Below are 16,675 nucleotides of genomic sequence, written 5' to 3'. Positions count from 1 at the left end.
CACAGCGCTGTACAGAGAACTCATTCACAACAGTCCCTGCCCAATTGGAGCTTACAGTCTAAATTCCCTAACACACACACATACACAGACAGACAGAGACAAGGGTCAAATTTTGATAGCAGCCAGTTAACCTACTAGTATGTTTTTGGAGTGTGGGAGGAAACCAGAGCACCTGGAGGAAATCCACCCAAACACAGGGAGAACATACTCCACACAGATAAGGCCATGGTCGCGAATTGAACTCATGACTCCAGTGCTGTGAGGCATAAGTGCTAACCACTTAGCCAGCGTGCTGCCCTATACATTATGCTCAGTAGTGTATTTAGCAGGTGATAATTAAAGCTATTTCGCAATGTAGGTTTGTTCAATACTGTATAGATGAGATGTTCTAATTGGATTTTTTCGAAAAAAGAACACATACCTAAATCATTCCATTATACATGAATTAGGAATGAGTATGTGACTTTCACTAATATCCACTTTCCTAACAACCATCAGATATTGGCTGGAGTGAGATGATCTTCACTGATGTATTATGAATGAGGGAGTGTTACTTTCACTGCATTCCCACAACTCCACTGTCCATATGATGGTATATGCAGCTTGTCTGTCTGACTTTGCTCATAGACTTAATATGTATATTACAAACTTCACAATGTACAGAAGCTCTTAGTTCATACAATAGGCATGTTCTCAGCTTGTACACATCCGTGTCTCCCATACCATGAGCTTTCTAGTTATAGCCGACTGGCACAACGAACCAGCGTATAACCCCAGGTGTAATGCAGACTGTGTAGGGACAGCTGGGTGTATAGTGTCCCTGTATGTGTATGGAGCCAGGCTCACTAGTGGCGCAGTATCAGTAACAGGGTACCGAGTTGTACACAAGGGTATGCAGAGCCATACATGAAGGTATACAGTGCTGGGTGTATAGTGTCCCTGTATATGTCTACATGGATACAAGCTCAGTAGTGGCGCAGTATAAGTGACAGGGTACTGATCTGTACACGGGGAGTATACAGTGCTGGCTGTATAGTGTCCCTGTGTGTGTATGGAGTCAGGCGCAGTATAAGGTACAGGGGTGTGGTGTATACAGTGTGGTATATGGGGTATACAGTGCTGGGTATATAGTGTCCCTGTGTGTGTGGAGCCAGGCGCAGTATAAGGTACAGGGGTGTGTTGTACAGTAACAGCAGTGTGGTATATGGGGTATACAGTGCTGGGTGTATAGTGTCCCTGTATGTGTGTGGAGCCAGGCGCAGTATAAGGTACAGGGGTGGGTTGCACAGTAACAGCAGTGTGGTATATGGGGTATACAGTGCTGGGTGTATAGTGTCCCTGTGTGTGTATGGAGCCAGGCGCAGTATAAGGTACAGGGGTGGGTTGTACAGTAACAGCAGTGTGGTATATGGGGTATACAGTGCTGGGTGTATAGTGTCCCTGTGTGTGTATGGAGCCAGGCGCAGTATAAGGTACAGGGGTGGGTTGTACAGTAACAGCAGTGTGGTATATGGGGTATACAGTGCTGGGTGTATAGTGTCCCTGTGTGTATATGGAGCCAGGCGCAGTATAAGGTACAGGGGTGGGTTGTACAGTAACAGCAGTGTGGTATATGGGGTATACAGGGCTGGGTGTATAGTGTCCCTGTGTCTGTATGGAGCCAGGCGCAGTATAAGGTACAGGGGTGTGTTGTACAGTAACAGCAGTGTGGTATATGGGGTATACAGAGCTGGGTGTATAGTGTCCCTGTATGTGTGTGGAGCCAGGCGCAGTATAAGGTACAGGGGTGGGTTGCACAGTAACAGCAGTGTGGTATATGGGGTATACAGTGCTGGGTGTATAGTGTCCCTGTGTGTGTATGGAGCCAGGCGCAGTATAAGGTACAGGGGTGGGTTGTACAGTAACAGCAGTGTGGTATATGGGGTATACAGTGCTGGGTGTATAGTGTCCCTGTGTGTGTATGGAGCCAGGCGCAGTATAAGGTACAGGGGTGGGTTGTACAGTAACAGCAGTGTGGTATATGGGGTATACAGTGCTGGGTGTATAGTGTCCCTGTGTGTATATGGAGCCAGGCGCAGTATAAGGTACAGGGGTGGGTTGTACAGTAACAGCAGTGTGGTATATGGGGTATACAGGGCTGGGTGTATAGTGTCCCTGTGTCTGTATGGAGCCAGGCGCAGTATAAGGTACAGGGGTGGGTTGCACAGTAACAGCAGTGTGGTATATGGGGTATACAGTGCTGGGTGTATAGTGTCCCTGTGTGTGTATGGAGCCAGGCGCAGTATAAGGTACAGGGGTGGGTTGTACAGTTACATTAGTGTGGTATATGGGGTATACAGTGCAGGGTGTATAGTGTCCCTGTGTGTGTATGGAGCCAGGCGCAGTATAAGGTACATGGGTGGGTTGTACAGTAACAGCAGTGTGGTATATGGGGTATACAGGGCTGGGTGTATAGTGTCCCTGTGTGTGTGTGGAGTCAGGCGCAGTATAAGGTACAGGGGTGGGTTGCACAGTAACAGCAGTGTGGTATATGGGGTATACAGTGCTGGGTGTATAGTGTCCCTGTGTGTGTATGGAGCCAGGCGCAGTATAAGGTACAGGGGTGGGTTGTACAGTAACAGCAGTGTGGTATATGGGGTATACAGTGCTGGGTGTATAGTGTCCCTGTGTGTGTGTGGAGTCAGGCTCAGTATTAGGTACAGGGGTGGGTTGTACAGTAACAGCAGTGTGGTATATGGAGTATACTGCCGGTGAGCACATTGATGGATATTGAGGGCACAGTCTCCCACATTGAGCTGTCAGTGGGGCCGGGCGCCGGCTGGTGACGTCACTGCTCTGCGCCGCATGTTTACGTGGAGATGGGAGAGAGCCGCCGCTAACACTGCGTCTTACTGTGTGTGCAGGGTCAGACATGGAGGAGGAGGACCAGGAGAGGAAGAGGAAGCTGGAGGCCGGCAAAGCCAAGGTAATATCACCGCTAACAGAGTTATGTCTCCTTGTCTCTGTCATTGTCACCGTATGTCACCTGTCTGCATGTGTGTCAGTGTGCCTATTACTGGGTGTGTGTGTGTGTCAGTGTGCCCATTTCTGTGTGTGTCAGTGTGCCCATTTCTGTGTGTGTGTGTCAGTGTGCCCATTTCTGTGTGTGTGTGTCAGTGTGCCCATTTCTGTGTGTGTGTGTCAGTGTGCCCATTTCTGTGTGTGTGTGTCAGTGTGCCCATTTCTGTGTGTGTGTCAGTGTGCCCATTTCTGTGTGTGTGTGTCAGTGTGCCCATTTCTGTGTGTGTGTGTCAGTGTGCCCATTTCTGTGTGTGTGTGTGTGTCAGTGTGCCCATTTCTATGTGTGTCAGTGTGCCCATTTCTGTGTGTGTGTGTGTCAGTGTGCCCATTTATGTGTGTGTGTGTGTGTCAGTGTGCTCATTTCTGTGTGTGTGTGTCAGTGTGCCCATTTCTGTGTGTGTGTGCCAGTGTGCCCATTTCTGTGTGTGTGTGTCAGTGTGCCCATTTCTGTGTGTGTGTGTGTCAGTGTGCCCATTTCTGTGTGTGTGTGTGTCAGTGTGCCCATTTCTGTGTGTGTGTCCATTTCTGTGTGTGTGTCAGTGTGCCCATTTCTATGTGTGTGTGTGTGTGTCAGTGTGCCCATTTCTATGTGTGTGTGTGTCAGTGTGCCCATTTCTGTGTGTGTGTCAGTGTGCCCATTTCTGTGTGTGTGTCAGTGTGCCCATTTCTATGTATGTGTGTCAGTCAGTGTGCCCATTTCTGTGTGTGTGTGTGCCCATTTCTGTGTGTGTGTCAGTGTGCCCATTCTAGGGTCTCTGTCTCCCCACTTCAGGATTTATGTATGCCTGTGTGCCCATTCCGGGATCTGTGTGTCAGTGTTTCCATTCTAGGGTCTATGTGTGTGTCAGTGTGCCTGTTCCAATGATCTGTATGTGTCAGTGTGCCAGTTTCAGAGGTGTATGGGTGTGTCAATGTGTGCATTCCATTGTGTATGCTGCCAGTGTGCAGATTGAATTAATATAAAACATAATATATTTCTGAATAGTTAGTGTTCATTAATTTTTTTGGTTATTTTTAAATTAGAAATACAAAATCATGTGTCTTTGTGTTGTGCATTGCTGTTTGTTCACTTATGTCAAAATATGTTGTTTTATTTATGAGTTTTTGTGTGTTATCCATGCATATGTTTATGTTTGTGTGTTATCCATGCATATGTTTACGTGTTCTGACACAAATCACGAATCACTGATTTTTTTTTCATCTTCGGTCACGATTTTGGCTTCTTCAAGTAATGTTACAGGAGCTCAGACTTCTGAGTTTCCCTTGTGTGGATATAAAAAAACAGTGTGTCTCTTATTTGTGCAACTGTCACTGTTCTGTATCGGGAACACTTGCACCTGTTTTGCATGTATTTGTGTGAAAGAGAGAACACTCAAATAGGCATTGTGTAGTTTTGTCATTCTCAGCAGATGTTAAAATTGGGACTTTAACATTGTTAATCTATATACAGGACAGCATTTATTGCAGTTAGTGTGAATTCTAGCTTATTGCTTTCTGAGTAATATGTCTTGTTTTTTTTATTGTTGTTGTGATGCTGTTTAACTGGTCAATAACAATGAATGAGTTATTGTTCTATACAGTACCAGGAGATTTACATACATTTATTGGACAATGTAGAAGGTATATATGTCCTGTTGAGCTTAGCTATTTAATATAAGTCATATATTAGTGGTTTGTGCTTGTAAAAAAATGCTCTCATTTCAGGATGACCAGTTGCAGTGCACGGTTGTGTGTGACAGCTGAACGGCATGGCTTCTCTGTGTGACATTTCAGCTGTCCTGGCATTAACACTGACTCTGTGTCTTACTGTAAAGCAGTATAGTGCATGTGTCATACATTGCCTTGTATCTGGAAACAGACAAGAGTTTTTTATTTTTAAATAAATAACTTTGAACTAAGACGACTGGAGATTGAAGCAGCAATCCCATATAGATTTTTTATTTTTCTTTGCATGGCAAGTTAAGTACTTTTTAAGGATGCTTTTTCTTTGCTGTCCTTTTCAAAAGCTCTCTGGTTGGCAAACAAAAAATGTCTGACAGACACAGTCTCACAGCTCTCAGGATATCGTGTGATGGCAGAGGTGGGAGAAGGAGGATGTTACAGTGCTGGCAGAGCTCAGAGGGGCATTCCAAAGCCTCTCTGCTCACTATATCATGTGACTTTGGTTACCGTAGTAGTCTAGAATCATAAATAATTAATAGCAGCCTGAAGAAAAAAAGCAAAACAAGGAAAATGGCAAATACCAACGTTCTTCTTATAACCTGGTACAGTGAATTATGTTAAAAAAACCAAAACCCAACAAAACATACCTGATTTTTTCATGAGATTGCTGCTTTAATGTAGATAGTCTTGTGCAATAGATATTGCAATGATCCAACATTTATTGGCTTGGCATAGGTGAGACATTTTGATAAGGATGCTTTTCACTTGGGATATACAGATCTAGAACTACAAGATCTGTGTCCTACCAGCTAGAGTATACCCTACAGGGGCTTTTTGGTGAAAAGTAACTGGAGAGGTACAGGTTGGCAATTTCTGTTACATATAGTGACATTACAATAAACGATTGCATAGATGTTGAAGACATTCTGATCTCAAAGAGCTTTCCATGATATAGTCTCCTAGCAATGACTGTTTCCTGAGTTGCAACTCTGTCCCTTGAGTTTCATATATATCTCGCTGGTTTTGTCTTTTCTGAGGAATTGTCAGTAGGCTTATAATATATAGTCTATATAAATACTGATTTATCTTGTGTAGTGTTACTAAGCACCTTAATAAATGCTGAATGAATTACTTTGTATTTCAGCTTATAACCATCATGTCTGTGTCAAACAAGTGTCTGTTCATGGAAACGTTTGCATTTTCTTTTTATTATGGGTGTGTATTTTTTTTTATCCTTCATCTTTTTATTTTATTTGTGAGTTTTTGAGAAGAGCCTGCTTTTGTTAGTGTGGATTATACTCTAGTACTCTACCACTTGTGCTAATCGTATGGTTATTTGTCAGCTACCTGTACTTTCACACCCTGTAGCTTTCAGAGCTCTGCTAAAATACATCCTTTCGCTATATATGTCAATGTTTTTATTGCCTAGGTGTCAGCCTGGTTTAATGGATCTGTAATAAAATCTCCTTCTTAGTAGTTTAATTGTTTATGTACAATAATAATGAATGAGTGGGGTCATGCACTGTCTCTATATGACATATATTCTTCACAGTTTATAAGCTTCTGGTATTCCCCCCCCCCCCCAGTCACTATATGGTGATTGTGGCTGGGTATAATATTTTAAACTCTCAGGTTGTCTATTGGGGTGATGTATAGTCCAGGCTTTTATATCAATACTGAGTTGGAAACGGGGACAGTTTAAGAGACATTTTTAAAGGAACCTTTATTATGTATTATGTGATATTTTAAGGTGGATTTTCCCTTTGTGGGCAATGTCCAAGCTGTCTAGACAGTTATATTAAGTGAATGGGGCCACCCAGAAGTTTCCATTTACAGTGCAAGTCACCTACATTAAAACGGTGTCTAGAAGAAGCCTAACTTCCAAATTCACTTCACTTTTAATTGCATGCCTGTAGTCATGCACACTCTAATCTTGGTGCTAGAATGATTTGTATTATTAGGTTTTAACATTTAATTGCACGGAAACTACTGCTGTTAATGATATTTATTAAAAAAAAAAAAAAAAATACCTACAGTATTGGAAATACATGTGTAACATTATCATCTAGTCTAAGATTCCCCCATAACTATTAAATTGAAATATACCGGATAGCCATGTTCTACCTGTTTACATAAAGCTTGTGTAATAATCAGCTCATCATCCTGCAGGAGGTTGTTTGACTTTACTGTAGTTCTGAATATGAACGTGTCAGGAGTTCCTGGCTCGCTGAATGCCATGCCAGACATTTGCTATATTGAGCCAAGTAGCAGAATAAAGATAGTGTTGTATTAGGTCATTAGAAGACACACTGTGCATCTGTACTCTGCTGCCTTGTATTTTATTTATAAACATTTGTATTACATGAAATGAATCAGAGGAAACAGTAAATTGTTGTTGTGTAAATATTTAAATTATTATTATTTTATTTTTTTTATGTATTGGGGCATCAAATCAGTGTTACATTAATCCAGTTGAGGTGAAATAGAGCAGAGGTATATAACAATTTTCAACTTGTAGCCAGTAAATTGTCCCTGTCATCACACACAGTGTATGCAGCTGCTTGTGAATGCAGCCTCACTGGTGACCGGTGACATGTCCTATTGGCTTGATAGGCTGTGTTCTCATGAATATTTGTTTGGCTAAAACTGTCAGCTGTCGCCACATGTAGGCAACGTCTTCCCTGTAAGTCTGGTAGTCCAGTTTTATAATCCATGTATCAGTTCTTAGTAATATCTATGTCCTTTGTGCTTAAGCCCAGCAAGACATTACAAGTGTGAAATGCGATGATTACTGTGGGCTCGTGTTGGTAATTCTGGTGACATCATAACCAGGGTTTCCTATAAGAGTAAGAGCGATTGTGGCTAAGGAAATCGTAGTCACGTTCTAGAATGCTGAACACTATCCCTGAAAGTAATTAGAATGGTTTCTGACAGGTGTACTAGGGTGCAGAGAGAGTAGGGAAGTGTTCGGTGGGGGCGCAGACTGGAATGATTACTTTTGGGCTATGAGTTGAAACAAAACTTTTTTTAGGGTACAAACTGGGGTAATCATTTCTAGAAGCACAGACTGGCTATATTGTGTTGGACACAGTCCTTGGGGTACAAACCACACACACTGGATGTAGTGTGTGTGTTAACATTCTGTGTATAAAATGATGGGTGATCATTGTGATGTTATAATTCGGACTCCCTTGCTGGTCATTGTTAGGTTCGATGCTGCTACCTGACAACAGGCATAGCCTCAGTCCTAATTTTATTTATCATGGCCTTTATATCATTTAATTACAACATTGCTGCCTAACTTTGAGCATGTTTTGGATATATTTAAATTAGTTTTATGAATTGAAGTTCGTGTGATCACATCGCAAAAAAAACGAAAAAAAAAAACATCTGGTTTGATCACCATGAATTAACATTTCCTGATTTAAAAACCATCTATATATCATGCTAGTGCCACTAAGTAATGAATTACTCCTTGTATCCTTTGCTGCGTATGAATGTGTTCCAGATTAAATTCAAGCACAAACTATTGTTCCTGATCACTCTAGCTTTGAAAGAGGAATGCATAACTTATTATTTCCTTGTTTATTTTGTAATTAGAAACATTATTGACAGTAATGAAGTAGGACATCATGCAGAACCTTTTTTATTTATTTATTTTTAACTTCCTTTCCCCAACTAGCAAAACAAAACATGATCAGTAGTGTCCCTTCCCCAAGTTTTATCTGTTTTGGGATATACTGCCCTCTGCTGTGGCAGAAATTGAGATGTTTGTCATAGTATTTAAAGCTGAATACGTGTTATTGCTCTCCGTTATCAGTGGGATTATTTTCAATAAATCTGCTCTTCATAGGTAATATATATTCCTCCATAGATCACACCTTTTATTTGGGTATAATTTTTTTCTGATAAACTCTTGAAACATTTACAGCTGTGAATGTTCAGAACTGTTCTCTTACAGAAGCCAGCTTTTATTTTATGTTGTCCATACCTGCAGCGCTATCACATAACTGGCCCAATGTCGTGGTACCAAAGCCACCTTCTAAATCGATCGGTTTATTATGTCGGTACACGCCATTGGAAGATGACCACCAATAATCTCTATTGACCTGCGCATGCTCTCTCCTCTGACCATACTAACTGGTCTCTGTGGCACTAAAATAAATCCTACTGCTCGTTCTTGGGCCTGAATGGACGGATCTTGGATTATACTAGTGGACATATAGTAGACTGCACTGTACCGTGTGCGGCTGGGATTGGATTGTCGTTTACGTGAATATTATCTTATTTGCTAAACCTGATGTGAGTTCCTTTCTTTGTTGGTATTCTAGAAGTGCAGAATGCAGAAGAATTCTTAATATTAGATAAAGATTTTGGGCTGTGCCTGTTGTGTTCTTATTGGTTTATACGAGTGTACAACTTGCACTGTACTATTCTTGGCTCCTGATAAAGTGTGTGAGAGGTTTGGGTGTCTGCAGGCAGACAAGTGTTTTACTGACAGCACAGCAATGAGTGACAGATGGCTTAGAAAACACAGATGGGTTTTCCCTTCTAATCACTGCAACAGTTTCTGAGGATCACTAGCATGAAAGGGAATATAAACAAGATTTACATTTTTCAGAGAACTGTAACCATACTGAATTTTGATGCCACTACTCCTAACTGAGTCCTGCACATCCAGACTTGGAAAAAAGCAGAACAGTTTAACACCTTTGTGCTTATCTAAATAACCTGGACGATCTTTATGTGTGTCTATAAAATACACCAGGCATAACTATTTTATTTCCTAGTCTACTTAAGCAAACACTCTAATATTAGATTGTTTGGTGTTTTTTTTTTGTGCTTGCATTTATGGTGAGGAGGAGGTTTTCTTCTTCAACGTTTTGGGAATCTGATCTTCTGTATTTTCACAGCAGCACAAATTATCTCAGGTGAGAGTGCTGATCTTGTGGGAGGCAGTGACCTGTCTGCTTGTGTGATTCAGTAAGTGGACGGGCTGCATGTGACAGGGGCAGTGATGTAAGGAGGGGAATGGAGGTCAGCAGGAAATGGTCCCTGAACAATACAGAGTAGTTCCCTGGGGTCAGTATTTCCTTTTTATTGAAGTTAAAAAAATGAAAACTTACCCAGTTCCATGTGAAGACATTGACACACTGACACAAAACCGAATCACTTTCAAAATATCATATTCGATGTCTGCAGAATAGAGAACATGTGGGAGAGGGAATGGGGTGGTCCATATATCTGTAATAACAGAGGTTCGCATGATGGAACAAAACGTTTGTGATGGGGTGTTACATAATTAAATTTATGTTTTCCTAAATGTCCTTGCCAAATCACAACAGACTTTGTCACAAAATGAAAAATTCCACTGCAGTAGTCCAACATAGATCCTCTCCTTCGGGCAAAGAGCACTCTCCCCCTCTTGGGTTTACAAGCAAAGGGCACTCTCCCCCTTGGGTTTACAAGCAAAGGGCAGCCCCCACCCCCCTTGGGTTTACAAGCAAAGGGCAGCCCCCACCCCCCTTGGGTTTACAAGCAAAGGGCAGCCTCCACCCCCCCTTGGGTTTACAAGCAAAAGGCAGCCCCCACCCCCCTTGGGTTTACAAGCAAAAGGCAGCCCCCACCCCCCTTGGGTTTACAAGCAAAGGGCAGCCCCCACCCCCCTTGGGTTTATAAGCAAAGGGCAGCCCCCACCCCCTTGGGTTTACAAGCAGAGGGCACCCCCACCCCCCTTGGGTTTACATATTAATAATGATTATCAGAAGAAGAAACCCAAGTGAAATGAATGGGAAAAGCTCTGTACATTTTGGATTTATTTGTAAACGTGACCAGTGCAAGTTAACAGCTTGTGAACCACATATCAAACGTTTATTGGACGCATGTACACATGCATGGTGTTTTATATGTATTTTCATGTGTGGTGAGCACTTTCATCTTTGATGCAAACACGATGCCAGGGGGTTAGGCCCCTAAGTGTTGCTGAAATGAATCATTTGCGTAGCACAGGAAACGTAAATGATTTGTTGGCTGCATGTGTCCTATGTCCATATACCTGTAAATGTTTGCCAAGTACTCTTGTGCCTGTAAATGTTTATGACAGACTTACAGTAATATGATTATCTATAAACTATTAACAAAGTACCCTGTTTTGCTTGTACATGTGAGTAAATTTGTAGCATGTAGTTAATTTAGCACTGAAGTTACCTTTATATTGATGGAGGTACTCCTGGCATGTACCATAATTTGAGAATCTAAAGGGAAGTTTTTATTTGGCGCGAGGTGTCTCCGGAGCGTCTACAGAAAACGCCTCGTGTCCGAGGTTTTACAGCCATAGGGGGGGTATTCAATTGATAGCGAGACGGGTGAAATACCTGCGCTCGAAAAATATTACCGTTAATACGGTAATATTGCGCGTAAATACCGTTACTACGATAATTTACTAGCTGGATTTCAGCTCGCAGCTCAGGGAGCTGCGAGCTGAAATTCAGCGAGTAATTACCGTATCAACAGTAATATTTTTCGAGCGCGGGTATTTCACCCGTCTCGCTAACAATTGAATACCCCCCACGTGCGCAATTGAATACATTGCGCACGTGCCAGCCATTACGTTTGGAAGCTCCGCTCATTTTGCTGCTCAACTCTATGGGGGGTATTCAATTGTTAGCGAGACGGGTGAAATACCCGCGCTCAAAAAATATTACCGTTAATACGGTAATTACTCGCTGAATTTCTCCCTGAGCTGAAATCCAGCGAGTGAATTACCGTATTAACGGTATTTACGTGCAATTTTACAGTATTAACGGTAATATTTTTCGAGCGCGGGTATTTCACCCGTCTCACTAACAATTGAATACCCCCCATAGAGTTGAGCAGCAAAATGAGCGGAGCTTCCAACCATAATGGCTGGCACGTGCGCAATATCCGCGTGTTATGTCACCAGCAATTGAATCTCCCCCTAACATCTAACTTATGATTCACAGTTGTTTAAGTTGGTGGCCATCAAGGGCTGAATTAACTGCAAATATGGCCTGGGTCTAAGTTGAAATGGCTAATGCCAAATAAGCTGTGGTAGAATTACATAACAGGCTCATGATATTCTTATTCTATTTAGCTGTGGCTGCTACATTGTCTTTGTTGCAAAAGTCATAGACATAGACTTTCTGTGATTTCCTAACACAATTACTATTGCAAAGTTTTAGTTTCCCATTAGTTCTGTGCCCATTCTCTTGAGTGCACTGGCAGAAAGGTCTTTTCACTTTAATGTTCTGCTACAGCAGTCTGTGCTTGATAAATAAACAGAAAATGCAGTTGAAATGAAAGTGGCTTGGCTAAATTATTTATTTAGTTTATTCCGATTCTGTATATGCCATCGCCAATAAAATGTTGTTTGAGCACAATAGTCTCTGTCTGATTCCCATGTCTACAGTTTATGAAGGTCTTGTCTGGTCTATAAATTTCATTTACATTTCTCAGTGTTTTCAAATTATGTGTTCTGTCTGGCTGCATTCAGCTCTGCTTCAATGCCAACCTGTTTTCTATTCTTTTTATTATTATTTTTTCCGTTTAATATTCCTTCACATGTAAACTTGCAGAGGTTAATATTGTTTTTTTGTTTTTCTTAAATGTATGTGCGTTGTTATGAGTTATGATGGGAACACGGAGACATGCGCATTTAACTCTCAAGAGATCAATCTCGTCTAATTGATAACTAATGTGCGCCCTCTGTAAAGGACGCATTCTCCTGGAGTGTAAACATCACGATAGTGATATTAAAGTGGTCCTGTCTTGTCTAGACCACTAGCTAAGTTGACTCATCAGTTCCAGACAAGAATTTACAGTTGAAAGATTGTAGAATACATTTTGTGGTGTAAAACGTCACACTTTGTGTATAAATTATACCTGTTTTAAACTATCCCCGCAAAGATTGCAAGCTCTTGGGCCAAGACACCTGGGATGTTTTTAGCAGAAGTATAGATGGCTGCCACAAATCGCTGAGGTTTTGACAGCGTAATACCAACATTGTTCATACCTATATATTTTCTAGTTGTGCTTTATAATGGTAATAAAACACTCCTTAGACTTGTAAAAAATAAATACTTTAAAATCAAGAAAATAATAGATAATAATCACCACGGTTTTGTGCCTTGTCCCTTTGAGAAACATAAATTCAACACAATTTGCAACAAAAGGGCTTCAAAATATATGGTATCAGGTTGACAACACAACCTTTATATAATGCTTTTGTTCCATCCCACTTCTGGGTCATGTATTACACCAATCTACCTACCACGATGAAAGAACAAGACATTGGGCTAGATTTACTAAGCTGCGGGTTTGAATAAGTGGGGATGTTGCCTATAGCAACCAATCAGAGTCTAGCTGTCATTTTGTAGAAAGTACTAAATAAGTGGAAGCTAGAATCTGATTGGTTGCTATAGGCAACATCCCCACTTTTTCAAACCTGCAGCTTAGTAAATCTAGCCCATTGACTGTTGTCATTACTATACAGTGTTCTCCCCAGAAAACTAAGTCAGTAGCAGGGTCGGGGCAGTCTAATAGTTTCCAATAATAATAATAAAGAAAAAAAATGTTGGCGGTTGTTACCAACAGTTATATTATCTATAAAGTCTCTGGAGGTTATTGCCCACTTGCTGGGTGGACTGAAGACTTTCATAATAGGACACACAGTGATATAATAGGACTCCTCTGGACTCCAAGAGCTAGATGAAAATAAAAACAGGTTATAGTTTAAGTGCAAAGAGATGACCATGAGAATTTTAAGTAGTGATTGAGAGGAAGAAATTGAGGAGCGCTTGTTCAGCCTTGTAAGTTAATCACTTGTGTTTGGTATGTTTTTGTTTGCAGACAAAGAGACAGAGATGTAAAGATCTAATGGGCAAATGTATCAACGGTTATTTAAAACCGCCAGTTCTCTGCGGTTTGCCATCATCATTTAAAATGGCTAGTTTATTAAAGGCATAGCCCATCGGGTTTTGCCTTTAATAAAATTGTCTCTTTTGAGTAATGACGGCAAACCGCCGAGAATCAGCGGTTTTAAATAACCACTGATATAGACATTTGCCTCTAAGGCCCCACTATTGGTTGGTTTTGTGTGGGGAAATATACAAAATAAGTAAAATAAAGAGCTTTATACACAAAGGGCCTCATTTAAAAAGCACAGTCAGTGCACATAGTAATATTCCAGTATGGTCCTCAAATACTGCTGGTTTAGCCTCCTTATGGCTTAAAGTCTGTCTTTAATCCATGTGTCCTTCTTTTGTGTGTGTGTATTTTTTATTATGTTGCTTGAAATGCTTCTAGAATAGCTCCCACGCCTCCCACACAGGAAGGGCCTCCCCTAATAGTCTGTTCTTCCCATCCCGATATCATTTTTTTACATTAGTCTCAGAGCCAGGAATTTAATTTTTTTAGAATGGGAGTTTTTATTTGTGGCTCACATTCATCTATACATTTTAAAACTGAAACATAATTTAATAAGTTTACATATCCCTCGGTCAAATCCTAGTTGAACCAACTCTGGCTATTACACGAAGTCTTCTCTTTGGATAAGACTCTATTAACTTTGAACAGAGAGAGTAAACCTTATTTGCCCAACCCCCCCCTCCCTCCTTGCAAAATTGCTCAACCCGGGTCAGGTCAGTTGGGGAGTGACGGTGTGTCACAGATTTGACCATTTTGTCACAGATTTTCTATGGGGTTAAGGTCAGGACTGTGAATGGCAGGGCCTGATTAAGGGTTTCAGCTGCTATTGGCTAGTACACCGCAGCGTAACCCTGATATTTAAGCAGTGAATTTAACTTAAATTTTTCTCTTCTGCCCTTGCTCCTTTCTTGATTTTTTTTTTTCAGGTTTCACCACTGCGCTGCAGAAACTTTATTGTTCTTTTTCTTGTTGACAGGCAGCCGGCAGCATATGTGGTTGCTGTTGGCTGCCTTGTCAGTGTGGTGCGGACTGTACTTAGTCTGGTCTTGTGAGATGTGTTTATCCTGCAACACCAGAATAAAATTCACAGCCGCACTTACAGGCAACTAACCGTATCAGATTTGCCAATAGGCTGCCTCCCTGAATAGTGATGGTTGGGGCCACCCCCTTTAAATAAATATATATATATATATATATATATATATATATATATATATATATATATATATATATATATATATATATATATATATATGTATGATGTAAATTCCACTTCCAGTGTGCTTCGGATTACTGATCTTTTGAAAGACAAAAAAAATCAGTATTTGAGCAGATGGTAGCAGGTTTTGTCCAGTATTTGTATCTTACTCTTGGTTCTGGCAAGGTTGCCAGTCCCTGCCACAGACTCCCTGTATCATGATGCTACCATCTCTGTACTTCATGGTGTGGACGATGTTACCTGGCTATTACAGTGTTTGATTTGCATCGTACATTCCTCTAAGCATTAAGGTCAGAAGGGTCCAGTTCAAAATCATGAGAAAACTCTGCAACACCTCTGCAGTATCTTCTAGGTGGTGGTTTACAAACTCTTTGCAGGAAATATGAGTTTGTTTCAGCCAGAAGATCTTCCATGTGATCCCCCTATAAAGGTTATTTTTGTGGAATGTCTTGGCAATTGTTGTCCAATGTACATTGTCTTCCATTGCAGACAGCCACTTCTTTAGCTCGTTCAGTGTCAGTTGGTTTAATGCCGTTGCAATGGTCTTATAACCTGCCCCAGATTTGTGCCTCTCTATATTCATTTCTCTGATGTGTTTAAAGTGTTTACCATGCTGTATGACCTTGCAGAGAGAGGGGTATTTATATTTACCTTATCGTTGACGACAGGTGATCTACTAATGTCTTACACAGGTAGGGTCAGTGAGCTAATTGTGTGACTTCACGTAATGTATTCTAAAAGGTATTCAGCTCTCCTACTTCAGTCTATTTCGTATTTAGATTTTGCAGCAACAAAATCTGTAGAGTGCAGACAAGAAACTGAAATACAAGTATTTGAGTTGATGCAATGTCTTCCAAAGTAATAGAAAAACCTGTAATCTGGCTTTACACCCTGTGTCTGGGCTCATCAGCCGTGTCTGATGATGATTTGCTCTATAGTAGTGTTCTGTCTGTATACTAATGACCATACCTGCCCATGATTGTCTCTTACGGTAATCACATTATTATCAGCCTTATCCATAAGAGCGGCAGTGTCACCGCTGTGGCTAGACTCCTCTTCCTCTTCGCAAATCCCTTCATTGGCTCCCTATCAGAATTCAGTTCAAGCTCCTTACACTCAATTGCAAAACTCTCGCCTACACTTCTCCCCCATACATCTCTAACCTTTCTTGAGGTACCCACCCACCCACCCACTCCGCTCTGAATCCGACCTCCACCTTAATTCACCCCTCATTACCTCCTCCCTTGCTCGCCTCCAAGACTTCTGCCGTGCTGCCCCCAATCTTTGAAACTCCCTACCCCGCCTCACTCGACTCTCCCCTAACATACAATACTTCAAGCGCTCACTCAAACCTCATCTCTTCTTGCCCACCTATCCCACCACTTCCTGACCGTCTTGTCCATCACCTCCTCTTTCTTTACCTACCATCTCCCATTTTATCACAGTTGGTCCTATGTCTCTCACCACCCCTCCCTCTAGAATGTAAGCTCTCATGGCCATGGTCCTCTCTACCTATTGCCTCATATCTGTCTACTGACTGTCTTGTTCTTATGTCGTTTCTTTTGCTACATTCTGTGTGGGTCCCACACAGAATGTTATAATATATATATATATATATATATATATATATATATATATATAATATATATATATATATATATATATATATATATATATATATATATATATATATATATATATAATATATATATATGTGTAGATGTTTCTAGGATGAGAAGAGAAGTTCACTTAATTTCTGCATTGTTCATCATTACTGTCCAGGGTGCA

At 41.1% G+C, this 16,675-nt stretch overlaps 1 protein-coding gene across 6 annotated transcripts in view; it reads left to right on the top strand.

Annotated features, from left to right (window-relative positions):
* The first annotated feature begins 2,828 nt into the window (after positions 1-2,828).
* Positions 2,829-16,675, top strand: part of AKAP9 (A-kinase anchoring protein 9) — a 161,735-nt gene continuing 147,888 nt past the window's right edge. For all 6 annotated transcript variants that reach the window (XM_075211837.1, XM_075211836.1, XM_075211833.1 and 3 more), the window contains exon 1: positions 2,829-2,965. In XM_075211837.1, the coding sequence (XP_075067938.1) occupies positions 2,912-2,965 (54 nt within the window). In that variant the 5' untranslated portion in view covers positions 2,829-2,911. The remainder of the gene's footprint in view (positions 2,966-16,675) is intronic.

This window comes from Mixophyes fleayi, chromosome 5 (assembly GCF_038048845.1).
Source record: "Mixophyes fleayi isolate aMixFle1 chromosome 5, aMixFle1.hap1, whole genome shotgun sequence".
NCBI classification, from domain to species: Eukaryota; Metazoa; Chordata; class Amphibia; order Anura; family Limnodynastidae; genus Mixophyes; species Mixophyes fleayi.
This window is presented reverse-complemented; position numbering and strand designations above follow the sequence as displayed.